At 31.3% G+C, this 19,600-nt stretch overlaps 1 protein-coding gene across 1 annotated transcript in view; it reads left to right on the top strand.

The window, feature by feature from the left end:
• The window catches only part of LOC129220203 (uncharacterized), a 57,613-nt gene extending 39,315 nt beyond the window's left edge, over positions 1 to 18,298 (top strand). Inside the window, exons 10-14 of the mRNA XM_054854571.1 lie at positions 1,150 to 1,179; positions 4,702 to 4,905; positions 13,759 to 13,962; positions 14,817 to 15,227; positions 18,072 to 18,298. Coding sequence (XP_054710546.1) covers positions 1,150 to 1,179; positions 4,702 to 4,905; positions 13,759 to 13,962; positions 14,817 to 15,227; positions 18,072 to 18,298 — 1,076 coding nt within the window. The remainder of the gene's footprint in view (positions 1 to 1,149; positions 1,180 to 4,701; positions 4,906 to 13,758; positions 13,963 to 14,816; positions 15,228 to 18,071) is intronic.
• The last annotated feature ends 1,302 nt before the right edge of the window (positions 18,299 to 19,600 follow it).

Here is a 19,600-nt window from a genome sequence, read left to right as displayed (position 1 = left end):
ATTAAATTTTGAAACAATTAATTTCTTGAAAATAAAACCCTATTTTTTCAGTCGAATATGTAACTAACTTTTTTTTTTACAAATGATGCTGTGATAAGTAAAGGGATGCAAGTGTCAAAATTAAAAATTTGGAGATAACCAGTACACATGGTAGGTGAACCTCTCCTCTGTCTTGCGGTAAGAGAGGGTACTAGTAGCCCTGGTAGTTGCTTCTATACAGCATGATTTAGGAAAACATTTCAATGAAAGCCTACCTAGGACCTTATCTTTAAGGGGTCACAGTACCTTTCAATGAAAGCCTACCTAGGACCTTATCTTTAAGGGGTCACAGTATCTTTCAAACATTTTTCTTTAATTTAAATAAATTTTATATTTCTTTGAAACCATAACATGCATACTTATTTCTTAATAATATATTTTCAAAATTTAAAAATATTGACTACTTTTTTTAAAAATTCAAAAAATTGAGGAAAATTTCAATTTTTCAAAATCCCTAAGGCTTTTTTTTTATTTTTGCACTAATTAAAAAAACGTTTTTTGCTAAACGATCACTATAATCGTCTCTAAAAATCAGTGCATTCATTTGCTTATGAGTTTATTAGAAAATTTTCTGTGATTAATTATGTAAAAAATCGAAGTTTTTTTATAAAAAATTTTGGTTTTTAAAGGTTTAACATGCTCTAAACATTTGAGTAATTTATAAAATGCTTATCCAATGCACAATTTTGTCAAATATGTTATCCTAATTGCAAAAAATATTACTTTAAAGCTGTATCTTTAATAGAAAAAAATCCTTAGGGATTTTATTGACATGAAAGCACAAAAAAAAACCATCGAGAAAAAGCAATTTTAAGTTTTTCTTTTGCATAAGAACACATAGCGAGCATGGTCTAAATCCACTCATAATTTTTTATATATTTGAACTAAAGCAATGAAACTTTTCCCCTGTGTTCAGAATAGTTTTTAGTTTTGAAATAAGCAATAAAATTTCTTTTGATCGTTTCATCATTTTTGAGGTACTTGAACCCCTTAAACGCGTTTTACTCAAGACTTGAAAATGTCCCACTTACATCCCTTTGCTTCTCACTGCCTCAAATGTCATTAAAAACTTTGGAGCAATTCTTATGAACTATTTTCATTCTTTTTCAGACCGCATAACTACGACAACCACAACTGAAGGTGAGTAAAACTTTGTACTGATAAGTTTTAAAAATAAATATTTGGTAAATTGAAATTATTGCTTTAAAATGTTATTATTTAAGAACGTTTTTGAACAAATAATTAAAAAACAAAAAAATCTATAGACATATAAACACAGAGATATTTTTAACGCCTCTACTAGCGCATTTCAAGCATTAAGAAAAATATGCCTCAAAAAGATATGGCCAATCGCATTTCCATGATTTGGAATATAAAAATTTACTAACGTAGATAATGGAAAAGAAAAGAAAATTGGAGCTTGAAAAATATTTCATTAAAATATTTTGTTATTTCCCTAAATGTCAAGCATTCCAAATGTTTAAAATCAAACTTTTAGTGGAATATGAGCAAAGCGAATTAGCGGGGCAAAGTGAAATGGTGAAATATTTACCTTGTTTGTAGCGCCACTTATCTGGTATTACTCTATCGCTGTAGTAACTCATGTATTCTATTCCAGTCAGGAAAACGATACCTCTGAAGATCAAAGCATATGATAATACAAGCAATTTTCATAATTTGATGTAGAGGAATATGGGGCAAAGTTAAATAGCAGGGCAAAGTGAAGTGGTGAAATATTTACTCCGCTTTCACTTATTCATTCAATATTTTACTCACTCATTAATTTTTTCCTCATGTATTAATTAATTAAGAACCTTATTTATTCATTAGTTAATTGTTTCATTATCTTTTCATTTATTCAATTATCCTATTATTTGCTCTTTAATCTGCTCAAAAATATTTTTCACAATCGAATAGAAAATATTTCATTCGAAAAATATTTCATTTTCTACTTGGCCATTAAAAAAAAGAAGTCAAGATTTTCCATCATTTTTTTTTTTTTTTTTGAAGGCACAATTTTACTGCCAAAAATTAAAAATAGTGTTCCATGGAAATTTTATCATAAAATAAAATGCTCTTTCTTGATGTACTGTAATTTTCAAAGCAAATTTTCAATTTTTTTTACATTGAAAAAGGTCAGTCATCTTAACCATTTCACTTTGCCCCACATTCCCCTACTCATTGCATTATTTCATTGAAAGTCAAAAATTATTTATGTTATTATAAAATGATAAAGTTCTAGTAATCAACATTTTCAATATTAATTGAGATCTACTAATATTCTGTGTAGTATATTTATTTAGTATTAACAAAAATACTCGGCGTTGCCTGGGTCAGTAATAATTGCGAGAAACAATCGATACTTTCATTTTTTTTATAACTGAAAGTACTCAAAACACACCGCTTTTATGTGATTAAAAATCGAGCTCCTTCCTTACCCATAAAAGTAAAATAGCAATAAGTATAAAGAACGAAATAGTATTCAGTTAGAAATAAAATACGACATTTAAGCATATAAAAATTTGAAGAATTTCCAAAATATGATCTAACAAAAGCAAAGATCACTAAAAATACTGTGCGCTTCATTTATTTAATTAAAATAGTATACACACGCACAGAAAAAAAAAAGCTCCCTACTTTGTTTCCCTAAACGTGCAAAAAGTAAAGTTCCCAAGTATTTAAATGATTTTAAATTCATGTTTGCTTCTGGAGAAGCCTCGATTCAAAATTTTCATTATGATTACTATTAATATTGCTGTTGTAAGGCAACGCATTTTTGTAACAATGGGTTTTATATTTAATCATTCAATGGGGAAATTGCATGAAATTAACTGTTTTCCATCATAACTTTTTTAAACTAAGCTTTTTAGGAATAAATTATAGCCTATGTTGCTTCCTGATAATATAGCTATCTATGGTGAAAAAATGGTTAAAATCGGTCCAGTAGTTTTGAAGTTTACCCCGGACATCTTTACCTACAGAAGTAGACATTTATGTATATAGATTGAGCTTATTTTCATTTCAAATATTTTGTGCAATGATTCAAGTGCATGTAGTGCAAAGTGACTGGGGCGAAGTGAAACAATTCATTTTGCTTATTTATTCAATAAGTTATTAAATACCCTACAAATTCATTAATTAATTAATGCATTTACATTCCTTCATTTAATAGTTTTTATTCATTCATTAACCCTTTTTATTCATTCATTTACTCATTTACTATTTCTCATACATTAACCAATTAATTATTTTATTTATTCGTCTATTGTTTCATCATATGTTGTTATTTACCATTCATGTGATCAAAAAAATTTTTAATGACGAAGTACAAATTATTTCATTAGAAAAATACTTAATTTTTGTCTTTGCAGCATGGAAAAAAAAAGAGTGAAATTTTCTCACTTTCTTTACTGCCAAAAATTTAAAAACAAATGTTTCAATGCAATTTGCATTGTGAAATACGTTTTTCTTTCTTTAGGTCCAGTAACATTAACAAATTTCTAATTTGTTAATTTTCGAGAAGGTTAGTTGTTTTAACTATCTCGCTTTGTCTTGCATTCCTTCTCACTTATTTCTCCTTTACCTGCCTATTTTCGATTTCGGCCTTTTAGAAAGAAGATTTTTTAAAAAATAGAATTGATGACTATTATGGTCTTCACTGTTCTGCTAAATACGATCTTAAAACTAGCTGAACGGTGAGGAGATTCAATGAACAATTGAGACATTTTTCTTCATTTTTATCAACATTATGGAAGTACATAAAATACACCGCCATTTCAGTCATTCCATCCGAAGACTGCAGTTTCGTGCTTATTAGCACTCATCAGCCCGGAATAAGAAGTACCTGAACTGGAGGTGGAAAACTTTCCTATTCCTAAACCTGGCGGTGTATTTTATGTATTCCTGCCTTAGCCCGAGATATAGGGCGGTAACTTACTGAAAATTATGGAAGTAGTAAACGAATTTAGAATCGTTGAAGTTTTAAAATTGTTACATTTCTAATAATTTAATGAATATAAAATAAAAAACGAATATATTATGTTGTCATATGAATGATGTATTAATACATTATAAAAACATAGCACGTAACTCTTTTGTCATTTTTAATAATAAATGTGCAATGTTACTATGATTAAAATAATTTTTATATTGAAAATACCGTAGTTGGAAAAATAAATAACAAAAATATCAAAATATCATACTTTCAAAATAAATATCGGATATATATCGTGATATATATCATGATATATATCGACTGATATATATCGGTGAACCCTGGTTGAAACTCGACACTTTTTAAAAGTAGTTTTTCGAACAATCTTAGTTCTTCAGTAAGGACAGAAAGTCGTTTTTGAAGTAGTTTACAAATACAAATACAAAAGTGACGACAAGCAGCAGGCTCTGGGCCCAGCTATACTGGTCCTAGTCAATTTACAATCCCCAGTGAAGATCAAATGGCCCTCTTAAAACTATCTACTCCCTTGCTCATTACCACCTCTTCCGGTAAGCTGTTCCAAGATTCCACTACCCTGCTAAAATAATAATTTTTCCTAATATCCATGTTAGCCTGAGATTTAAATAGCTTTAAACAATGGCCCCTGTTGTTCTATTCTTTTTCTAATTAAATTTCTTATGTTTATGTTTTATTGAAAATATGTGTAGGTCCAATAATTACAGAGTGGCCAACATTTAAGTGTCCAAAAGCAGACGGCGAATTCGCGCATGAACATTGTGGAAAATTCTACCACTGCACGAAATGGAACTTCCACGTGCACGACTGTCCAAAAGACAAGTTTTTCGACGAAAATAAAAACAAATGTGAGCCCAAAAGTCGGGTTTCATGCGGAAACAGGATTAACCCTGATGGTATGTTTTCAATCCTTTTATGATCAGTTATTCCTAAAATTTATTTTTAGCGTGATAATTAAAGCAAATCACAAATCGTAACCGTTCTAAATAGTTTAAAAATGTGTTTAGTAAACATATTTATTACAATTCGAATATAAAGTTCATTTTATGTTCCGGAATGAAATTCAAACAACGTCACAATGGTACGATTTGCTAAGAAAATTGAATATTTTTGTTGTTTTTTTCTCCATAAAAGCTTTAAAAACAGGGAAGATATTACAAAATTTATAAAAAATATGAAAGCTGTCTTGCTGTTTAATCAAAACATCGCTAAATAAATAAGTTTTCGCCAAATGGCCACCAATTTATGTCATCACTTCAGTTTTGATTTCATTTGATTACTTTCGCTTTATGTCGTAATTTTCGCTTCATTGCGACAGAAGAAATTTAACTTATAAATTAATTTACATTGAAACCGCAACCCAATCTTTCGTAGTTATAATAGTTCTTAATCTGGGCACTATAAAGCAATAAAATGGTATTGGAAAGTTATTGTCACCAACATCCCTTTAACGGTTGAAATATCGCACACCTAATACAACACCGCCACAAGTCAAAAATTATCGATTTTGCGTTGTATGCATGTCCTGGTGCATTTTTATTAGTTCTATTAAAATGCAAGACTTTCACAAATGAAAAAAATGTCTTTAACCTTATTTTTGAGATGTGTCAGTGTGTTACTGTAAGAATCAAAGCTAAGTCGTATTACATTTAAATTGATTTTTCTCGAAAAGTAGTTTTTGCAGATGTAGCAGTGTTGTACTTGGTGTGCGATATTCTCTAAATTGGAGTTCGAATTGCGTGGTGCCTAGGGAAAAATATCTTGATATGAAAAATAACTTAACATCTGTTTTCACACAAATTATTTTCTTTCATAATAAACATCCGTTTTCCACCAAGAAAAAAAAGAAAAGAAATAAAGAAATAAAAGGTTAAGAAATGAGGTAAAGCGTGAATAGTAGAATAAGTAGAGACACGTGTATCTTGGGGTTAAACGATGCTTTCTTCTATGTCTGCTCTTGTGAAGTAGCATGTTTGACTTTTTGATTGTGGTTTCTTACTACAATCGACTCCCGCTACAACGCGATTCGACTTACGCGAAATGGTTATAACACGAATTTTTCAAGAGTAACGAATTTTTGATATAACGCAATTTTTTCGCCCGCAACACGAATTATTTTGGAAAGAAGTAGCAACATTGTTATCAGCCTCTAAATATTTATTTGGGGAATGTTATTAAATCCCTTTTCGCATCACTGACAGCCAAAGTTCCCACACCAAACTAGTCTAGTGCATCAAATAACCACTCTCAGCACCTTTCATTTATTTATTTGTTTCATTCTAAATATAAAAGTTGATGAAATATAATAGCACCTTGGAGTCACCTTCATCTAAAAGTTTGTGAAGATGAGAAGAACAAGAAAGTTTCTGACAAAAAAATTTAAAAAAGGCTAAGATTCTCGATGTGCTTAAGCAACTACAAAACGTCGACTGTTAGCACGACAATAAGTATAAGTGAATCTTCCACATGTACCGTTAAAAGTCAAAACAAAAAGATATCCGTAAAAGTTCAGAACTCAGTTTCAATATTGAAGCTTGCAGAGCCGTCTAGCAAAGTAAATATTATAAAAATTGAAGCTGCTCTTGTATTGTGGATTAATAAAGAGATTTGGAAGAGGACTCTTAATACTTTTTAAACTCTTAATACTTTTTTCTGTTTTTAAAGCTTTAACTCTTAAATATTATTACTGTATCTACTGTACAGTGCCTATTATGGTGCACCATTTTAATTTTACAACATGCTGTACGTACCGTGTTGTTTTATTTTATGTCTTTCATTCCCATAGTCATTCATTTTGTGCATCTTAAAGTACTTCATGTTGAATAACAGTTTATTTTTTAAATACAGTAAAAGTTCAATTCTTTATGCAAGAAACTGCAGTGTATTTTTAAGGAATGCTTTAGAGCAGTTTGACGGGTGTTTATAAGTGTTTAAAAGTATTTGGCACGCTTTAAAAAATTTGTATTCACATATTTTTCCACAACGCGAAATTTCGACTTACGTGAGGAACCTTGGAACGCATCCCTCGCGTAAGTCGGGACTCGACTGCAACTCCAATGTAATCTACAATCAAGAAGCACCCCAATCCAGAAGCAAAACACGCTATTTCACATTAGCAGACATAGAAGCAAGCATCGTTTAGACCCAAGATGGCGGACGTGTTGCAACTTTTCTACGTTTCAGGGATTTAATTTGAGAAACTGAAGAAGACTAGAATTTCTAAATTTTCTTAATTTTGTGAAGTTGGTGAATCGTGATGTGAATACAGCAACTAGGTATAGTCCAATCGCGAGCAAATGACCCTTGTCAATCATTTGATAAAACGAGTCCATTCTTTAAAATAGGTAGAGACGGAAGAAAGAATGCGTGCCAGATTTTCGAGTTCAGCAACATTTTGGCGATATGTAAAAATTGTACTCCAATAGTATATTTTCGTTATGTGATTATGTAGACCTGAAATGTTTAAGTTGCAGCAATAACTGCATTGAGTTGGCGAGAAAGTAAAAATGAAAAACAAATTTTAATCTTTACGGCAACCCTGCTCTAAGCAATTTTCTATTGAAATTAATAACAGAAGGCGTTGTTGTTTCTGACCAATCGGTTATGAAAGAAGTAAAACCATGACACGCCAACTTACGTAGGAAGTGACCTGTCCAATGAGACATCTTCCATGACAGCATAAAATTAAAAAGTTTTGCCTCTTTGGCTAATTTCTTAAATTTCATGTTGACGTATTCACCTCTAAAACCAATAACGCACTTTCAAATTACGATCTTCAACGCTCTTTCCGCATCGAATGGACAATTCTTAAACAAGGTGGAGCGGAAGCTCAACAATTCGCTGTCATACTTTAACTGCAATTCAATTTCTGTTCATACCGCTTCGAGAAAAGCTCAACAAATGTTTGGGGTTTTTTTCACGCTTTTGGGGGATTATGAAGACTTGATTTAAATGCTTTTTACTTAAAGTATTTGTGTCATCTTTGGAGCAAAATTCTCCAACAAAACGGAACCTTCTATTCTGCCAAAATTTTCGTTACCTAGGTGTAGTACTTAGCCCACAGAAGGAAGTTAGAATGATTCATTTCGTTTAAATTTCACAGGTTTTCTGAAGTAGGTTTTTCGAACAATCAAAGTTTTCAGTAAAGATAAAAAGCCGTTTTTAAAATAGTTCGTTTAAAATTAATTTAGAATAATTTATTTCTTTTAAATTTGAATTAAATTTTTTGAATTTAAATTTAAATTTTCTTTTCGTAAGTCATTTCTTCGAACAGTCTCAATTTTTAACTATAACAGAAAGTAGTTTGTGAAATAATTTGTTCCAAATGAATCTAGAACTATTCATTTCCTATAAATTTGACAATTTTTGAAAGTCGTTCTTTCGAATAATCTTAATTTTTAGTTATGATAAAAAGTCGCCATTAGCTTATTCAAAATCAATTTACGATTATTCATTTCCTTTTATTTTGACAATTTTTCGAAAGTAGTATTTTTCGAACAATCTTATTTTTCAGTAATAGAAGAAAGTCGTTTTCGAAACAGTTTGTCGAAAATGAATTTACGATCACTCATTTCCTTTTAACTTGACAATTTTTTTAAAATCCTACTTTTTTAACGACCATTATTTTCAGCAACGACAGAAAGACGTTTTTAAGAATATTTGCACGAAATGAGTTTAAGGTTATTCATTGTCTATAAATTTGACAGTTTTCTGAAAGTATATATATATATATATATATATATATATATATATATATATATATATATATATATATATATTTGAATAATGTAACATCCGTTTTAAATATAATACTAGCTGCGTCGCCCAGTTTTGCATGGTCTACTTCGAAAATAAAAGTTATTTCAAGTGACGCGTGTTCAAAACTCAAGCTTAAAAAAAAAAAAAAGGCCGTGAAATTTTGAGGCAGATTGCGGAAAAGTAGCCAAAAAGTTAATATTGTAAATCCTCCGATTACAGGAAAAGCTTTGAAAACAAAAGCAAGAATTTTACTTGTTCATATTCGAGAAACAAAGTGTGGAAACAGATCTCTTGTTTCAATGATTTTCTTCACCGCTATAATTTTAATAAAAGTCAAGATAATTTGAGTTATTTATTGACCAGTTAAAGAAAAAAGTTAAATATATTTATTTAAAATCTTTGAAGTATTTTTTTTAATGCCGTCAAGAGTTAAGAAATACTATTTCAGTTCAAAATTCGTTTTGTATGTCCATTGTCTGCAGTAAAGAACAAATTAAAAATAAGTTTAAACTGTGAAAGTATTTACATTAATCAATTTTTTCTAAAAACTTCTCAGAAAATTTTCAACAGCCCAAAAGTGGGCTAAATAATGTTTTTTTTAATGCGTTTTTTCAAAAAAACCCATTGGGTCCAACCCAATTGGGTCTAAGCCAGCCAACCTTGACCATAACCGTTCTAAATTCTTAAACAATGTGCTTTATTCCCAAAATTTGTTTCTAGAGGAATAATAAATAAAAACAAAATCGTTCTAAATTCTTTAAAATTCTGCTTAGTTAAACAAATGTCACGACTCGAATGATATAATAATAAGTTTAATTTATGTGCCAAAATACAACTTGCTGTCCCAAGTAGGACTCTTAGGAGTCATTCTTCTTTTTAAAATATTTTTACCAGACGGAACTAAGTTTGTAATTTTTGTTTTTTTAAATTTTACAAACTTTTTAGCATTCATTGTCATGATATAGATATTTTTAACTTGTAATTTTACAATTTTAAGTCTTTATGTTTTAATATTTTAAATGTATAGTTTGTTTTAATTGCTTTTTTTATATTGTTGCCACTGTAACTGGATTCTTTCTGTAGTGTGCAATGCTTTTAATAAATAAATAAATAAAAATGAAAAAGGCAGACGGCCATAATAGAATGATTTGCAAAGAAATTAAGAACATTTTAGTTTGCTTTCCTGTAAATGCTTAAAGACAAGAAAATATTTGAAAAAAAAGTAACAAAAGCATGTAAGACGCCTTACTGTCTATTAGGAACCGTTAAAAAAATATTGCATTAATTAGTCCTACAAATATTTAAAGTAAAAAAAAAATGAAATAAAAATTAAAGTTGGCTATTCTGAAATACTTTCTTCTCTTCGCCTAAGGAGGTAAAATCACTTTTGCGCCCATTAGTATCATGTTCTGACAAAGCTTCCTTTAAGATCAATAAAAGGCTTCCTTCGTGAAGAGCACAGATAGTTTTACAATGCCATTTCCTACAATGAATGAGTTTGGTCATCGACAATACATAACTTAATCATTTGACGTGATCAGAAGCGTGAAATTTCAATGGGGACGTTTCCGAAATTTTAAATGTATTTTTTTTCTGAAAACACATGCTAAAAAACTTTGGATTTAACTATTTTTAAATAATTTGACAAAGTTTAATATTTTTCAGGGTGGCGACAGGAACTGTGAAAAAAAGTTCCCTGACTTTTCCCTGATTTCCCTGATTAAGTTCACCAAATTTCCCTGATTTACGTTACCAATGATAATGGTTTTCTTTCTTTACTCTACTTGAAATCCATTGCATGTTTGTATAAAATGCAGTATTTTAAAAGTTTTAAGTTATGTAAAGTTGTTGAACTAAAGATATATTTTAAAAAGATGCTACTTTTTTTAATAAAATGGTTTTAAAAAAAGACAATTTTTTTGGGGGGGGGGGGGGGAGGGGGACGACCTACAATACAGCATATTAAATTTTTATACATGGAAAGATTATAGAAAATTTTAAAAAAAATACTTTACTTCCAGAAACCACTTAGCATAAGAATTTTAAGAAACTATTAAAATTACTTTTAAAAACATGTGCATTTATGATAGAACTAAAAAGTAATTGAAATTATTTTGAACTAAGTTTTCAAACAGTATAATAATTGTTGCAAGAATAACAAGTAATAGTGAAAGAATAGATGTAGTTATTCTTATATAACTAATTGACATATTTGTGCAAAACAAATGAAACCATTGGACAACCATTCATAGGGAGCTTTTCTCTAATCAAGAACATAGGTTTTAATGAATGAATACAGTATTTTAACAATAAAAAAAATAAAGATATTTACTTAAGTACACAAGTTAACTCTATTTCAAATGATTTCAGTATGTAACGAGAAAAAATCTTAGATTGCTTTTGTAACAAACAACTTTGAAATGCAAGGGAAAGAAAAGAAAAAAAAAGCAATTAGTTAATTTCAAAATATATAAAAGAAGAATACAACTTGGTTATAAAATTAAAGAATCACTAAAGCCTGAAGGAAAGAAAACCTTTATAATCTGCGGTGACAACAAATAGTATAACGGCAAAAAAAGTTTTTTTTAATTGAAAGTTCAATTTTAGCAATTAAATTAAAAATGCGAAGAAGTAATAACTTTTAAGCTTTTATAGTATTAATTCAAAAAACAAAGCTTTCTTCTTGAAATCGTGATTAGAGTACGCTAATTACTTCAAGACAATGGAATAAAGGCAAAGGAGCTAAGGCATAATTGAAGGGTTCCTCTTTGCCTGTATAGTTGTTTATTTTACGTAGCATCGAAAGCGTAAAAGGAAATTTCAAGCTAGGTAAAATAAACAACCTAACAGACACAAAAACAATCTTAGGAGTTCATCCTGTGGTTAATAAGTAAGATTCAATACTTTAACGTTGAGGAAAAAGATGCACAAATATGCGGCAGTGTATAATCGCACCTCATTAATTTTACTTTTTTTTTTGAACAGATAATTGGTGGAAAATGCGTAGGGAATTAAGATTTTTTCCTCCAAAAATTAATTTTTCCTGATTTTTTGTTATTTTTTCAAAATTCCCTGATATTTCCCTGACTTTTCCCTGATTAATAAAGTTCCCTGACTTTTCCCTGATCTCCCTGATTTCCCTGATCTGTCGCCACCCTGTTTTTGAACAATTATTTTTACTGGTGCTCAGATTGAAATTCATTTTTTACGCTTCTGCACACGACATCACAGGTGATGAAATGCCATTCACAGATGCCATTAGTACGCAGCACAAATTATCATGCCCTGGCAACGCGGTTGATAGCAAAGCGTAAACATTTATTGTGCCTATGAAGTAGCGCGCCAAAGTACATCACTTGCGACTTCAAAAAGACTTCGCCTCATTTCCAAAATCGGATATTAAAAAAAATAAACACATAATAACTGTTGGTAAAATTAAAGTATTTTCTGGCTCTATTTTACTTTTTTTGCTCATTCTATCAGTTTCAGTGACTAAAAGTAATACTTTGTCTAAAGGAAGCAACCCCATGGCTTCAGTGCTCTGTGATTGCTCATATGATAAGAGAGTCCTTGTATGCTTTCAGAGCCCGTACCATATATAAATGTGATGTTGGATTAATGATGTTTTGAAGGGAAATTCAGCATTTTGCTCTTTGCATTGTTCACATCGTGCTGAGGACCACAGTATGTTTTAGACTGTTGTGGCGAGCGGATCTAAGGGCAGGGTGCCATGTTTTTGGTAAATTGAAATTCTCCTCTTTTCTGTTGAAATTAAAGGGGTGTTTGAAAATTTCTATAGCTTCGCGATGAAGACGGGCAAAGTAATGAGATGTTGTAGCCAAGATTTCTGTGTCTTTAAATTTGATGTTGTGGACTCCTTCTTGTTGGCTGTGTTCGGCTACGGCTGACTTATCATAGTTTCCTAAACGGCAATGATGAACATGCTCAGAAAGGCGTGTCTTGATGCTGCGTTTCGTAGTTCCGACATAAACTGATCCACAGGAGCACGGAATTTTGTAAACTCCAGATGTGGAGAAAGGGTCACGGGGGTCTTTCACCGGGCGATAACAATTCCTAAGTTGAGTGGTGGGACGCCTCCCAATCAGGAACAGCAGCGCAGCAGCAGTTTGCTTAAATACCGGAGCCACCGAAGCCAGGAATCAGTCTCACCAAACTCAAACCACTGATGATGGCTGCAGCAAAGCAAGCCGAAACGTCTGGAATTTCTACTCCAATTAGACCACTGCCAATAAGCCCGGAAATGATATCTCCTCATATTGACGCCGGCCGTGAGAGCCTTAAACAGTATTTAAAAATAGTCTTCTCCAACATTTCACCACTTCTTCTCCAACATTTCAAGTTTCTCAAAAGTGAGACACTCATTGAAAGAGTTATCTTGATAGGGAGCATAAACATTCAGAGGTTTATTACTGATGTTTTTGACAATGACTTCAAGTGAATCACTCAATAATGAAACCTCTTGGCAAAGAAAAAAAAACATCTTAACCACAATATCAGCTAAAAGCTACTAAAAGTGTCAGTGCTCATGAAAAACGAGAGTTAAAATGATGTGTCAGTTCGAAGAATATAGAGTTGCCAACCAGCCAAGTAATTGAATATGATTTTAAAAATAATTTATTTTATACAATTTTGCATGACTTTTGGATCACTCTATTATCTTTCTTTTATCTTAAAAATTTTGAATGCAATTTAAACGAAATCTTTTTCCGCATTTGCCTCTAAGTTTCACTTAAATAGGCTGAGTGTCTAAGATATTGAATGGACGATTTAAACACTTATTAAAACTTTTGTGAAAATTGCAGATGAGTTTTGGATTATTCAATTGTTTAAATTTTAAAGTTTTTTTTTGACTGCAAGTTTTGAATGATTTTAGCTTTTAGTAACGACAGAAATTGTTTTTTGAAATAGCCTGTTCAATTTTGTTTTGCAACCTAATTTCTTATGCATATTTTTATTGAAACTATGTTTAGAACCTACATACACAGAGCATCCGAGATTTGAATGTCCAAAAGCAGATGGGGAATTCGCACACGAACATTGTGAAAAATACTACCATTGCACAAAATGGGATTTCCATGAGCATGATTGTCCAAAAGACAAACTTTTCGATGCAACTAAGAACAAGTGTGAACCCAAAGAACGAGTTTCTTGTGGAGGCAGAATCCACCCAGATGGTATGTTTTTCAAAAATGTTTTTCTTTGAAATGAAAATGAAATAAAATGTAAATAATATATACAGCGGTGACCAAAGTTGTTGAAACTTTTGGAAATTTTAAAACTGTGTTTGCTTAAAAGAAAATGTCAGGTCACAAAATTCAAACGTGTACATATAATTTTAAAGATAATTTAATGCTGCAGAAGCAACGTCGGGAGAAAGTTCATGTTGATGTAACTATAACAACCAGAAGGGTGGAGAGTGGGAAAGTTATTTGGCTTTGACACGCCTATTCTCGTTACATAAACTATTGCGTACAAACCTTGGATTTTTAAAACTAAATTATCTCTGATTTAAGTAAAAAATACTTGATAAATGTGGTGGGAGTAAATGTGGTTGATTGATAGCATAGCACCTTGAAATCTCTGAAAAACGTTTAAATCAAATCCCAAAATCATCAGTTTCAGTATTTAGAAAGAACGAAAGTATTCAAATGTAGCCACTAATTTTGGACAACATTTTCGACATAAAAGTAGCAACTAATTTGGAATGAAGGGAGTATTCAAATGTAGCAATTAATTTGGGCAAAAATTTCGACTTAAAAGTAGCAACTAATTTGGAACGAAGGGAGTTGTCAAATGTAACAACTAATTTTGGGCAAAACGTTCGACCCAAAAGTAGCAACTAATTTGGAATGAATGGAATAATTTTTTCTTCGCTGTAGATCAAGTTTATCTTATTTTCCCCCCGCTAAGTAATGATTTTACATACAGCACATACTAAAATGAAAATCCTCTTAGAACTGAAATGGATAAGGTTGTTTTTCGTTGCATTAATTTGCTGATTTTATCTGCATACCAAAATTATCTCTAGGTATAACAGAAAGTCCACAGGAAGAAACAACTGTTCCTGATAGAGAAACAACAGTGACAGTACAAGAAACAACTGTGACTGAAAAACTAACCACGCCTACAGAAGCAACAACTGTGACTGAAAAGCAAACATCACCAACCGAACCAACAACTGTAACTGAAAAGCAAACATCACCAACCGAAGCAACAACTGTAACTGAAAAGCAAACATCACCAACCGAAGCAACAACTGTAACTGAAAAGCAAACATCACCTACAGAGGCAACAACGCAGCCAGATGAGACAACACAAACTACAGAACAAACGACTTTGGAAACTCAAACGACACCTGAGCCTGCAGTAGATACGACGACGAATAAAGTAGTCACACCCGAGCCCACAACTGCTTCTCCACCTACAGAAACAACAAAAGGTCAGATATTTTGTTTCCTAAGAAAAATCCTGGCAACTTTGATTTTAGTTAACACGGCAATTTTCAAAAATCTGGCCAAATGACAATTTGATTTAATCACATTATGTTATTAAAAACTCTAATTCGGGTGCATAGTTATCATCAAAAAGCATAAAAAAATGAAACCATCTACCGAAAAAAAAAAAAAACAGCTTCCGACGAAGCCATGTTGAAAATGTACCCAAGCTTAAAAGAAAAACAGCGAGAAACACGTTATTTATGTCCAGCCTGTAAAGAGAAGCCAGCCTTTTGGGTAGGAGATTGATTTAAGAAGTTCCACAACCAATAAAATACTATTTTATTTATTGAATTTAAATTTATTTTTATAACTATATTTTTTGTCCGTTTTTAAATAAATTTTCTGCTCGTGCAAACCAGCATTGATTTTTTGTTATTTTCCCGGATCGATATTGGGACTGGTACATTCCGAGTTTAATCGTAGCTGCACAAAAATGGCAAGTAAACAAGTACGAGATAACTCGCAATTGATGTTTAAGGTAAGAACGCAATCTACGAGTTATCTCGTAGTTGGTAGTCAACATGCTGTGAAGAGGTTTCAGTTCAGAAAAAAATCTGTCAGTAAAACTTTTATATTAAGATAATTCTCTTTTTTTAATAAAATAATTAAAACATAAAATAAATAAAAGGATAAAATGGATTTAAAATACCCCAAGAAAGAAAGTCAGAAATAAATTATTATAAAACGTCAAAAATCCGAAATAATTAGGAAACAGAGTATGACATTCAATCGAATAACGTGGTTATTACAATATACAACGTTTAACCTGCAAGAACTCCATTTTCGTAACTGTTAGTCTTAGGTTCATACTTGCGCTTGCAAAAATGGTCAAAATAAGCCACAGATTTAAGATATAAAAGGTTTGAAGCGAAAAAGAAAATTTGTGAGAAAATACGAAATGGAATTTTTTTTTATACAGACCTTAGGTCCTCTAACTTATCTTTAGGAAAATAATCCTTAGAAAAATAATACCAACCGAAAAAGTTTGAAGCACATACGATTAAAACTAAAGGAGGTATTGGAGTTTAAAATTTTGAGGGACCGTGCAGAAGATGAAATTAGAACTTATTGCCCTTTCAGAAGAATGACAGGTTTTTGAAGTAAAAAAACAAGTATCTATATTTCCAATATTATTGAAAAATAAATGTAAATGTTATGCTATGCTACGTAAAAACCCTACAAAATCTCTTAGAATTAAAAAAAAAAAAACACTCTATACACACACATAATTTTAAACCTTGTAAGCCGCTGTATTTCCCATCCTAAAGATGTCACTGACTGCAAGTGATAAGCGTTGTAAGTCATAAAAGGCTGTATTTCCTATATGGGTGAATATTTGTCGTACTAATGTCACGTTTTTGTGTTCGAATTATTTTTCAATTTTGATTATTTCATTAAATTTAAGTTCGGAAACCTAAGATACGTATAAAGCAGAGTTGGCAAAAACCCGTTTTTTTTTTTTTTTTTTTTTTTTTAAACCATGGACCCAGGGTTTTTTAGTTTTTTTTAAATAAAACCCAAAAATAAACCAACTAAAGTTGGGTTTTTTAAAAGAAATGTGGGTTTTTTTGTCTTTTTTTAGGGAAAATGTGGGTTACTTGTAGCATTTTGTAGCGTAAGTATATGGACAAAATGCAAAAATTGTCTTCAGGTAAAAAAAGCTGGAAGACTAGTTAAAATTCACCGTTTTCTGAAGAAATGTATAAAAGACGAAAAAACCCAAGAATGGTGCAGTTTCAGATTTTTTAATTTTCATTATTACTAACAGTTAAGGCAAAGTTACTTCTCGAGTGATAAAATCTATTGTTCGTTTTTAATTACTACATTTTTTTTTTTTTTGCATTTTACTTCATTGTATTTCATTTTGCTATGCAATACTATTGTAGAACCTCGAGTAGTTTAAATCCCTTTTTACTGAATTCCAGCTTAATCAAGACATTTCTTTGAATTTTATGTTGCCTGTTTTTCTATTTCTGTGTACAGAGTAAGAAATATTAAACTTTTTCGTAAGATAATGAAAATACTGTACTTGTTTTGTTTTCTGTCGACCGTTTGAAAAATCTGTTTATTCCTAAAAAAATATACCTTGTGTTTATTCAAGATTTGTGACGTGTTAGTTAGAAGAAAATAATTCACATGAAAGCCTTTTAACTACATTAGTTTCCTCTGTACAATCTACAAATATTGAGAAAATCAGACGTGACAGGACTTGGTCAAGATAATTTGAGTTATTTATTGACCAGTTTAAGAAAAAAGTTAAATACATTTATTTAAAATCTTTGAAGTATTTTTTAATGCCGTTAAGAGTTTAGAAATACTATTAAAGTTCAAAATTAATTTTTTATGTTCATTGTCTGTGGTGAAGAACAAATAAAAAAGAAGTTTAAATTGTGAAAGTATTTAAATTAATTTTTTTAAAAACTTCTCAGAAAATTTTAAAAAACCCAAAAGTGGGCTAAATAATGGGTTTTTATAAATGGGTTTTTTCAAAAAAAAAAAAAACCCTTTGGGTCCAACCCAATTGGGTCCAATTCGGCCAACCCTTGTATAAAGAGTTTCCTTCCCTTCTGACTGCTTCCAAATAATTGTAGTATTTACTGGTGACTATGCTTGAACACTTATTTGAATACATGAAATACACCACCAGCTCAGTCAATTCCAGCCGAGGACTGCAGTCCTCGGCTGGAATTGACTGAGCTGGTGGTGTATTTCATGTATTTCTGCCTTAGCCCTGGCTTTAGGGCGGTAACTTACTGAATACTTATTTGAATATTTGTCTGTTATAGACGGTAACACGGACAAAATTATTGATCCCAATCCAAATCATGAGTGCAAGAAGCCAAATGGGAAGTTTGCTCACGATCAATACTGCCACTACTACTATGAATGCAAAGGGAACAAAGCACAACTCAGGCAGTGTCCAAAATCCAAGTACTTCCACCTGGAACGTGGCACGTGTGAAAATTGGTACGAGGTATCCTGTGGCAACCGATTGAAACCTGAAGGTGAGTAATGTTTAAATTTCTTCTTTTTTTCACTCAAAAATCTATTCAATTTAAACTGAGACCTTTCCTTTTGCTCCAATTTAATGTCATTTCCCCATTATTGGCAATTTTAATGTGATTCAGTAGTTTACTCTGTAAATATCACCAACAGGGGCCAAATTGAAACCAAATTAGAAAAAAAAAAAAAAAAAAGGAAATTTATCGACAAAATTAGCGACAAAACTTGGCGACCAAAATACTGGCGATATATTGCCAAGTGTCCGACAAATTATAACACCACTTGTGTTTACATCGAAATTAACCCTTTCAGGGGCGCGTCATTAATTTTTAAGAAATCTTAAGGAAAAACACCACAAGTGGGTTTATTTGACATCTAGACATAGATTTTTCAGTTAAAAAATTTTTTTTCGCTGGAGGTGGTGTCCCCATTCGTTCACACCCCCCACCTGGGGAAGGAAAAAAACATGTTTATGCATGTAAAAATGAATTTGAATCTTTTCGAACAATATGATTGACTACCTCAGGTAAAATGAAGAAAAATGATTCACTCTTTCAGCGCTAATTAAAATTTTTAGAATCTGAAAAAAAATTCCAATTTTTGGGGTAAACGAAAAATTGAAAATTTGATGATTTGAACAAAAAATTGAGCCTACGATTTTTTTTTTTTGTTATTCTGCCATCTAATGTTGTTAATTGAACTTAAAAGAAGAGGACTCAAGCGATTTTGATTCAAAAAATTCGGAAAAAACAGAGAAATTTTTTTATAAATTAATGGTTTCACAGCGTGACCACTGCCCGTGAAAGGGTTAACAATGATTTCCCTCCCAAAAGGGGGAAAAGACGCCTTTGGAAGCCCCCGCACGCAACTAAAAAGGGGAGGCGCACAACTAGACCCCACTAGGAGTCTACGTACCAAATTTCAACTTTCTAGGACATACCGTTCTTGAGTTATGCGACATACATACGCACGTACGCACATACATGCATGCATACATACATACAGACTTCACGCGAGAAAATTCGTTGTAACTAACTCGGGAATCGTCAAAATGAATATTTCGCGTGTCTATACGTTCTTAGGCACTTATCCACGTGTAGTCGAGTCGAAAAAAAAAACTCAACCTTCATTTGAAGGTGAGCAAATTGGAAATTAAGGTCGATTTTTGAGTGAAAATTTTTTTCTAATACAATACTTCCTTTTTCGTAAAAGGAAATAAAAAGAAAAAGAGGAAACAACATTAAATATGTAACATATTAAAGATCTTTTCTCATTTTCTCTTATGAATAGCAATGTCTAGATATACTTTTAA

This window comes from Uloborus diversus, chromosome 1 (assembly GCF_026930045.1).
Source record: "Uloborus diversus isolate 005 chromosome 1, Udiv.v.3.1, whole genome shotgun sequence".
NCBI lineage: Eukaryota > Metazoa > Arthropoda > Arachnida > Araneae > Uloboridae > Uloborus > Uloborus diversus.
This window is presented reverse-complemented; position numbering and strand designations above follow the sequence as displayed.